The sequence below is a fragment of the Seriola dumerili genome, unplaced genomic scaffold (assembly GCF_002260705.1).
Source record: "Seriola dumerili isolate Sdu_G_001 unplaced genomic scaffold, Sdu_1.0 BDQW01000149.1, whole genome shotgun sequence".
Classification (NCBI taxonomy): domain Eukaryota; kingdom Metazoa; phylum Chordata; class Actinopteri; order Carangiformes; family Carangidae; genus Seriola; species Seriola dumerili.
Genome location: NW_019174404.1, coordinates 21,790,604 through 21,801,206, shown reverse-complemented (window position 1 = coordinate 21,801,206; position 10,603 = coordinate 21,790,604). Strand labels below are relative to the sequence as shown.

The following is a 10,603-nucleotide window of genomic DNA, read 5'->3' as shown; positions in this document are numbered from 1 at the left end:
AAAAAAAGGAGACAGGAGTGGATTTTGAAGTTAAATTTTTTTTAGCAACCTCTTTATTGTCAACAAAAAACAATGATATGAAAATGCAGTTACACAAACAGGTCAACGTGTCAAGAGACATATTTTCCCTCCTGTTTGGCACCTGAATCCTTGTCCGTCCTTGTGTGTCTAAACTGGTCATTTCATTTTTAAAATCATTTTCTGTTGTGAAAACACTGTTAAGAAATCACACCTGTCTCACAGTGTTAAATCTTTCATTGTATTTGTGAGAGTGCAACTCAAATCCTGTTGAGATACATTCAAGCTGATGAATAATCATGACTGCAACAAAAAGTCAAATCAAATAATAAGTAAGTAAGTATTAGTAATAAATCAAAACAACAGGCAGCAACAGATAGACATGATGAAAAGTCCTCACATCTAAACAACAAAACATTATGGACATTATGACTTTTAATATTCACAGTTTCTGATCTACAACATCTCAGCTTCATGTATGGTTTAATTTCAAACAAATTAAACCATGATAATTAATCCAACAAACCATCCATCATCACAACCTACTGGCCTGGTCACACCTGCAGTTAAGACAGCAACATTTCAGAGCCAAGTCAATTCATTCAAGTGGAGTTAGCGTTAGCATTTCCCCTGCTGGCTAGTGTCTTATGCTGGGAACACACTGACTGCATTGTTTGTGTGTGTCTGCTGTGTCGCTGTTACTGCAGCACTATCTCTCTACATAGAGTTTACAGGGTACTCAACTGTTGGATTTCTCTTCATTATAAATTCATTTCTGATTTATTTTAGACTGAAAATGTCAGTAAAGTGCCACTGTCTCCACATGCAGCTGCTTGAATGGTTTATATTTTTTCATGTCTTGGTCATAATCAGATTCAGCCTAGACATAGAAACAATAGTGGTGGGTGTCAGTTTTATGTGATGTTGCTGGTATGATGTGAATATGACATCAACAGGTCTTTTCTCTCTCTGTTTTTGCTCAGAGACGTGTCACACGTGAAAAATAGCCAAGAGGCCGAATCTCTCGAAGCGTGAGGCATGTCTACTCTAACTTGTTAACATGGGTGCAGAAATGAAAACTAAAACATTCCACAACCGCCACACATACGCCCACATCCAGTGTGGACACAGCCTTTGGCTACGTCCACACTACTGCATTTTCGGAGACAAACACATCTCTTTCCCTTCGAGTTTTGTAAATGCGAATCCGTTTTAATTTGAAAACTCTGGGGTTGTGTTGTCGTCTGGACGGACAGAAACGGACACCTTTGGAAACAATGACCTAGACACCCACGGTTGCTCCTGATTGGACTACCAGTATTGAATACAACAATATAATGAATTACTGATGTTACTGATCTTGTCTTTGCTAGCAGCTGTTGTTCAGTTGATTACTGCATTTTAATGCTACAACTGTTTTTGCTGTTTCTCATTTGTAGCATGTTGTAAGACTAATCAACTGCAGAGTAAACAATCTGCTCCTTGTTTACACTGGCTCGCATATGCTCAGTGTACGTGAATGGTCATGTAGTTATGCGTTTTTAGGTGTGTTACTCTGAATGTAGATTGTTTTAAAATGAAAACGTAGTAGTGTGGACGTAGTCTTAGTGGTTAGCTTACAAGCTACAGTAGTGTGGATGAACTTCACCCTGGTGTGACGAGGCAATTGGAGGTTCTAACAAGTTTCGTTGGGAGACTGTAACTTCAGGTTGTTTTAAGCATTAAAGCAAATTACTGAAAATGACATGTACAGTACATATATGTTTTAAACATGGATGGTTTAGGATCAAGGAAATGTTACATCCTTATCAATTTTCCATATTGACATATGAAATGACATGAAGACCTTTGCAGCACAGGCGTCACGATACTCAACATCCCCTTCCAGAGGTCTTCAAGCTGGTCCTGTGGATCCTTCAGAGGACTTTATGGTGTCCTCCAAATTTAGGAAGGATTTCATGTAACTCATTAGCTGTTATACAACAGTTGCTCAAACTGAGTTTTCACCATCATGACTTTTGTCTTCCTGACAGTTCTGTCAATTAATAGGACTATATGAAAAACTCATTATCCTCCTGATTCATGGAACAAAATCTGGTCAAGTTTTGAATGGGATCATGAACGTTTATGAGATGCTGTGATCCGACGAGACACGAATACTGTCAGGTATTTCTGAAGACCTTAAACTGGTGACAGCAGTCTCCAGATCCTCAACTGTAAATACAGATCAGATGGAAACCATTATCAGATAGTTCAAACTTGGTCCAGAACTCACAGGCTGGTGTCAGCTGTCTTCATCTTTAGAGTACTGACAGAGTTGGGTAGTGTTGTGGTGTCAGACTGGGCGTCCCTGCAGAAGAACACAGCGGGGTTTTTACAGGCCCACATTGCCACCTCTCCTCCTTTTCCAGGACTGGAACTCGACAGTCTGCTGTTATTGTTCACCCCTACTCGGCTTACGTAGCGGTCCCTTATCCTGTCTGCTTGGTTGAGCCGAACCTCGCGGTTCTGGGTTTGGCTGGAGAGGTACGCAGCGATATTTCTGGTCCGATAGCCCTCCTCTCTGCTCCGCCCCAGTAACATGGATATGTTGGGGTTCCTCAGGGCGTAGATCAGAGGGTTGATGGCTCCGTTTGCCCAGGCGAGCCAGATCGCCACCGTGTCCATTGCGGGGTTGAATTTGTAGTCTCCCATTGCTGTGACCAACCCCATTAAACAATATGGCCCCCAACAGAAAATGATGAAAACGATCATGATCAGAACCGTGGTTGCTGTTCTCATTTCACTGTAGAACCGCAATAAGTATGCGTACGTGGTCACTGGTCGGACTCGGATCTCTGAGAGCCGGACCGTCTTACAGATGTTGTAATGGCAAAAACACATGAGGGAGAAGGGCAGTAAATAACACACCATGATGAGGCAGATGCTGTAAGCCGTCCCCATGCGAGACGTCCCAGAGTGGAACACATACATACAGTGGTAGAAACCTCGCTTATGGATTTCTGCTGGCGTCCGGACTAACAGGTACCAGGGTAAAGAAAAGATGACAGCAGTTAACCACACAGCTACCAACAACTGAGTCGCTTTCTGGCGCCCAATTTTCGCCTGTGGCTGCCTGACTATGGCGTAGTACCTGTCAAAAGAGATCAGAGTCATGGTCAGGGTGGAGATGATACCAAAGCAGGTGTTGAAGAAGCCGTTGGCCACACAGAAATGATCCCCAAACATCCAGATCCCGTCCTTACTGAAGAGCATGATGAAGGAGAAGGGCAGACACAGAACAGCCGTGAGGAAGTCAGACAGCGACAGAGACATGATGAAGGCGTTGGTCACGGTTCGAAGCTGCCTGTGTTTGATGATGACGATAACAACGGCTGAGTTACCAAGGCTGGAGAGGAGGAAGATGGAGAGGAGCACCAGGGCCTGAGCTGCCACGGTGATGCCCTGAAGAACAGAGTTACTCTCAGCGGCGCTCAGGACAGACGGGGTTGATGCCGGATGGGTTTGACTGAGCTCGCTCCTTCTTTGGTCTCTGAACACCGACAGGTTTCCTGTGGTGCCCACTGTGGCCTCTGTGGTGGCGGTCACTAGACTGGTCACTATGGAAACAACCCTAAAGAAACAAAAAGAAGTTATATAGAGACATATGATGCAAACAGACGAGAGGAGGCAGTAAACACTGCTCTGCAGCCTGGAGCTGGTTTCACAAAGATATTTCAGACTGGTCTGTAGTGTTGGTCCAGTCTTTTGGTCAATTTGGCTCATAGATTAGTTTCATGCAAATCAGACTGTTTCATAAAAATATAGACTGACTCATTTTAAGCCTCAAACATTAGACACCTCACCCCAAGGCTAAATCAGGCCTACGACCAATGTCACCATGGTAACAATAAATAACTTGTGGTTTGCTAACATCGTTATGGAGAGGGCAGCGAGTAGTGAGCAATTCTCTTTTGTCAAGATCATCCCTCCAACTGACAGGTGTGGCATATCAAGATGCTGATTACACATCATGATTACTGCACAGGCTTGACCCAGGCAGGTCACAATAAAAGGTGACTTTAAAATGTGCAGTTTTATTACATAATTCTACAGATGTTGCATGTCTTGAAGTTTGGCGTGCTGAATGTCAGAAATGAATGGTCATTTCACCACCATGAGACGTCTCCATTGTTGTTTCTGAGAGTGTGGTCGTCCATCCATCCAGCCCCTCACTCACCAGACATTGAGCATGTTTGGGATGATCTGGATCTGTGTGATCCGCTTCCTGTCAATATCCAGCAAACTCAGAGCTATTGAAGAGGCGTGAGCCTACACATCTAGCATGTGAAACCCACAGTTCAGTACCTTATAAATGTATTTTATCAAAACTATAACTGCACATTTAAAAGTGGCCTTTTATTGTGACCAGCCCAGGTGACACCTGTGCAGTAATCATGCTCTGTAATCAGCATGTGAATATGCCACACCTGACAGGTGGATGGATGATCTTGACAAAGGAGAAATGTTCACTGACAGATTTAAACACATTAGTGAACAATATTTAAGAGGAACAAACCCTCCGTGTGTGTAGAAAAATCTTAGATCTGACCTGACCTGTTTGAACCACTAAAATCAGAGGTGTGGCCAGAGGAGGTGATTCAATAACACCAAAAACACAGGAATTATAAAACAATTCAGGGATTTCCCTCTAATCAAGTGAATGAAGAGTAGCTTGAATCAGTTACTTTGGCTTTGATAAGACACAGGTCTTAACATGAATGTTGTAAAAAGAGAAAAGGTCTAAATTTGACTTCTGCAAATCAATTAATAGCTCTGCACCTTGTTGTCCCGTCTGGAAAAATGTGCAGGAATAGAAAAGAGGGCTTAAAATAAAATACCTACAGTGCAGGTTCATCCCATAGCATGAAGAAAAGATTCAATATTATGCCACCCTCATTGACAGCTAAGCATCTTCCATCACCATGAAACCCTGATGGATTCAGTGGTCCCTGAGCTCCTGAAATATGCCACCGATGTAAATTGTTTCCAGTCCTGAGGGCGTGACACCACTCATTTCTGATCAGTCTGCTCTACATTTGAGATATGAAATCATTTCTCCTGGCTAAACTGTATCTCTGCTGAAATTTGCTGGTCTCTTAATTTGATGGTTGAAAATATGTTTGCCACCTGTAGGCCACTGCAGTGCCAGGAAAGGGTGTTTGGATGGTGCAGGTGCCAGTGAGCAGATAAGCAAGTAATTTAACCAGCTGTTACATTCTGGTGCCACAGAGGGGACAGATGTGAAGGTAGCAGGACAGAGTGAATTACCTCGGCACGACAGGTGAGCCAGTGCCTAGCTGGTTGATGAAGCTCGGCCCAGAGTCGTCAGCTGTGTAGTTGCTGCCACCACCGCCCCACAGGGCAGTGCTAACAGGCGACTCCATCGATGATGCACAAAAACAACACAACAAAACTCATCCCTTATCTCACAAACATCCAGTCAGATCAGAGTCAGTCAGTGTCGGGTTCCTGGATTCAGACATGGCTGCTGATAATGACTCCTCCTCATCCGTGTGTCGTTTCCTGCTTTCAGCATCTTCAAATCCATCAACAGAGAAAATGAAAAGGGGGTAGTCAAGTCTGTGTTCATGATAAAAGGATGTAATGTCTTTTTGTACGATGGATACCAATAACCAGTAGGCTCGGGCAATATCCAAAATTTAATCTCGATACAGTCTGGCTCAAATATCATGACATACAATATTACCTTTTACTATCTTAATACTATCTTTTTTTATATATATATATAATATAATTATGTTGTTGAATTTTAAGTTATATGTATATTTATATTTTGACTGTGCAAAACTGCAAAAAAATGTAATAATTTTGATGTTATGTAAAATATTGCATATAGCAGGAAATATTGTGATATTTGATATTATTGACTATCAGGCCAAAACTGGCTCTGGGACTAATTATATGCAATGTCAATTATGCTTTGTTGTTGTAATAGTTACTGGCTGTAATACTACCATAATACTTCCCAGTGACACTTTTCTATTGAAGCCCACCTCTCAGGAGAAAGAGGTCACTGATTGATGCCATGACTGATCCACGGGAGCCTTTCATTAAAAATGCATGTGTTTTGTGTCACATAAATCCAGTTTCAGAATAGATTATTATGCAGAATTAACAGCTGTGATTATAAGGTATTCACTGTTTATTCATCAACACTTTAAGATACTCTGTAAAGGGGGAGTCACCTATTGTATATCTGTAATTCATTTACATTTACATTTAGCAACAGTGATTTGAAGATGTGGTTTTTGCTCTGCTAAACTAGTTAGCAATTGCATCTATTTCAGGAGTAACCTGATGTGCACATTTATTTAAAAGAATTTTTGTCTACATAACATATTTAGACCTTCACCTCTCTGAGTTAAATAACTTACCAGGAAGTTCTGTGTTATTGGTTTACCTTCTGTAAAATTTGACCACCGGGGTCGTATCCACATTTAGTTAAAGCAGGCTCAATATAAATGCCCGCTATCTGTTAGTAAAACACGGTTTATTTATTCCGTTTCTTCCTAAGACTTTGGGACAGTCAGTTCACATTCACCTCCACACAAACGAGCTGTTTCTCTCCATCAGTCGTTTCCAAACGCCTGTTTGTTTTCCAGCTTTGTTCAACAGAGCCCAGTCAGCCGTTCACTCTGAATGAACACAGGCTCCGTTTCAAGCAAAGCTACGATTCACATCTTCAGTTGTTGTTCAGTTTCTGGCCTCTGAAATTCTTAATACGGAGAAGAAGAAGAAAGTCAATCCATCTCCTCTTCCTCAGCTGTGATCAGCGCCGCTGGAGGGAGGAGAGAAAAAACACATCGTCTGACATGTAGCGGCTCCCACCCTGTTGATCTCTGTCAGGAGAAAAAATACACTGGCCTCGTTCCTCCTTGTTCCTGCTTCTCTGTGTCTCCATTAGCAACAACAGCTCACGAGCTGCTCCAGAAATCCCAGGTGAGGCAGATTCTGCACGAGCTCCTCTCTCTCCCTCTACATACCTACGACGACTACCCCCCCCCGCCCCCTCTCAGAAACCACGCCTTTCATATGAACGTGCTCACTGTTCCGTCTGACGTTTAATGCAGTTGCCATGGTAACTGGTGATAGATTTTTGCATCCATGTCCCTGTAAAATGGTATCATACTGGTATCTGCAAAATAAACTATTTAAAATTGATACACTAGCCTACATGTCAGTGGACTTACAATACTTTTTGAGCGGTGCGGTGATTCTCTGCTCAGAGGTTTCTGATGAGCATGAGCCTGTTGGCATCAGCTACAGTCAGAGCACGAGCAGCTTAACCTGTCCGTTCTGAATTAAAAAGCCATTGTCATCCATGGTGTCTTCAGTGACGTTACTGCATCTAGAGCTGTCTTTTTGTTTTGTTATGGAAGTCTGAAATTAAAATGAAACGTTTTAATTAAACTGAAATACATTTTTTCCACCTGTGCTTGTGAATAAATAGCAAACTAAAATATTTAATTAGGTCTGGGTATACATAGACCATACAGGCAATTTCCATATATAGGCTATTACTTCATGCTGCACACAAATAAATATCACAGACTTTTTGGATAAAATATATTTCATGTCTCAATTAAAAGAACAAAATAATAAAAGATATAATTGTGGAGCCTTTGTATGCATTTATGTATTTATTGCTTCCTTCATTCATTCTTGTATCTATCTTCTAAAATTACACTAGTATAGATTGTGTGCCTGCTTAATTATACACTTTTATGTCCTCTTGGCTTTTATTTAGACTTTTTTACACTTCTCTTCCTCTTCCTGTCTGTCCACCAATCTACTGTCTCTGCCAAATGAGAAATGAAAAAATGAATTAGCAAAAACCAGAATTTGACCATATTTTGAATTTGGTTTTATCGCTTTTTGTTTAGAAACAAAAAAACTAACACACCACGTGATTTTTGTTCATTTTATGTTTTTGGTTTAGAATTAAAAAATAAAATAAAATCAGGGGTTTGTTCAGTTTTTCTGTTTTGGTTTTGAAACAAATAACAGATTTACATTTTATCATTTTTAAATTACAAATGAATTACGGATTATCTGATGATACACAGACCTGATTAGATTTTAACTGTTTCATCCAATTTTGGATTCAATTCTTGGATTCAATTCCTTCTATGTAACATACCTAAATGAACAACGGGCTGTACAACACCACATTAACAATTTGAGTGTGCCAGAGTAACATTTATTTTATTACCTGTTTAAGGTAAAACAGGTAATAAGTAACACATGTAGGTAACACATGTATGTGTATTTTCATAATTGTCGTGTTAATAATAATGCCAAGCTGCTCGTCTCCTCAACATACAGTTGCACAGATCATAGAAAATGTTCCTGATTTATATACAATAACTTCACTAATGTCCTGTGTGTTGATATCTCCTAATAGTGCTGAAGCTCAGGCATGGGTGGGAAGTCCCCCCTGAAGAACTCCATGTTGCAGTTGTATGTTGCCCTCTGCCTGGATCCAGCACATGCATGGAAACCCTATGGCTCCATCACATTATAAAATGCTACATCATATTGGCAGGACTTGAGTTTTATATTACACAACAGTTACTTCTGTTATGAAAACTTTGTTTGAAAATGTTATGAAGTGAATGTTTTTGGACCCAACTGCAGACAAACTCAAACCAAAGCTGGTACATGCAATAAGGGTAATTTACTAAACAAAAAAAAACTACCTGTTTCTCCTGTAGGAGGGGAGCACACCTGAACTGAATAAATGAGCTGACAGAAGAGAAAAGGTGGGACCTGAGCAGTGAACACACTGGATTCTTCTCCCCAGATTAACCCTTGTTGCATGAGATGGCGGGGTGATTTCATGTCAGGTACAATGATATCATGTGGGTATGTGTTGTGAGGTCCTGTCCAGTCTATCCCATAATCATCAGCAACATGCGGAGGAGATGGGAATAAAAAAGGACACTGGGTTATAAAGGGACCTTAAGGGCAGACATTATTTAGTGTATTTATATGTGAAGGGAACATGGTCAGTGCCAAATATGTCCAGTAGATGGCAGCCATGCAATAAGAGGGAATCCAGTTACTGGGTGTCAACAATGCATGTCTTCTGTCTATTTCCAAACAGTTGAAATTAATAGTGAGATGGAATCTAACAAGTTTTTGGATGCAATAAAAATAAATAAATACATTTCTCATTCATTTAATTTTCATCCTCATTCGGTGAACTTTTGGACTCAAACTGCATCATTAGTTGAGGACAGAATTTCTTGGTCTTGGTCTAAGAGCAATTGTTTTGATTAAATCATGATTGATTATAAGAACAACAACATTAAGAAGAAGAAATAATACAATTACTGGAATAAAGGGGTACAAAATACATGTGAAAACTTGTAAATATATTGTTGAGTTTCTTTTCTAAAAAGCTCTTAATCTTCTGTTGAGTTCGTCACCTGAACTCGCGTGTTGGTTTGATGAAGGAAACAGGACACTCATTCAAAGTTCAAATCCCAGTATTTATTAAAGCTAACAGTAATATAGCATTAGAAAAAGGAGATCGTTACAGAGCTCTGGGCCAAACTATCTCTCCCTGACAACAACATGCAGTTGTGCCAGTTCATGAAGTCTGACTTCCTACCTCTTCCTGACCCAGTCTTTTCATATTCTTACACAGAAAAAATAATACAATGTGGGTTGAGTCTCTTATCGGTCCATGCCGCTGTCTTCTTGTTTTGCTCCTCCACGTGTTCTCTGTTTTATTTCACCTCGTGTTATCTGACTCTCCTACGCGGGACAGCCCTCGTGGTGGTGGATCTGTGAGAGATTCACACAAAGAGAGACAATACCCTACTCTATTCCTCGTTTTTTGTCTTACTTCTGTTCCAGGATGTCTACCATATAAGGAGTTGTTTTTTTTCCCGGGTGGCCTTCAAACAATATCATAAGTTCAGTCTGTTCTTCTGTAACGTTGCACAGCAAGTTTTATTAAATGTCACTTAGTTATAGGCATATTATGGTTACATCAACAATGCACACATTATTTTATTAAAAGTATAAAAACAGATTAATATAAAATCCTCTACACTTCCTAAGTTTGCTGCTTTGAATACGGAACTTATCAAAAATAGTGAAACTAGAATCACCCCCTGATGGTTGTCTGCCTTCTCCACACAGTAGTTTCAGGTTACATCCATGTTTATCTAAAGTCATATCAAATATGAACCGTTTGTGTGAAATTTTGTCATAGTTGATCTGTGAAGGTTAAACAGTGTTTTGTGAGGTTACACTGACCTTGACCTTTGACCACTAAAGTCTTATCAGTTCATCCTTGAGTCCAGGTGAACATTTGTGCCAAATTTGCAGAAGTTCCTTCTAGGCATTAAGGAAATATTGCGTTCATAAGGCCAAAACCATCTTTTGTGATGTCAAGATGACCTTGACCTTTGACCTTTAACCAACAAAATCTAATCAGTTCATCCATGAGTCCAAGTGAATGTTTGTGCCAAATTTAAAGAAGTTTCATCAAGGCATTACTGAGATATTG

At 40.4% G+C, this 10,603-nt stretch overlaps 1 protein-coding gene across 1 annotated transcript; it reads right to left on the bottom strand.

The window, feature by feature from the left end:
* Positions 1 to 1,867: 1,867 nt before the first annotated feature.
* Positions 1,868 to 5,699, bottom strand: gpr135 (G protein-coupled receptor 135). Its single transcript, XM_022750915.1, has 2 exons — positions 5,329 to 5,699; positions 1,868 to 3,631 (listed from the first exon to the last, which is right to left on the bottom strand). Exons 1-2 carry the CDS (start codon positions 5,442 to 5,444, stop codon positions 2,290 to 2,292), a joined length of 1,458 nt encoding a protein of 485 aa, XP_022606636.1. The 5' UTR covers positions 5,445 to 5,699; the 3' UTR covers positions 1,868 to 2,289.
* Between the last annotated feature and the right edge of the window lie 4,904 nt (positions 5,700 to 10,603).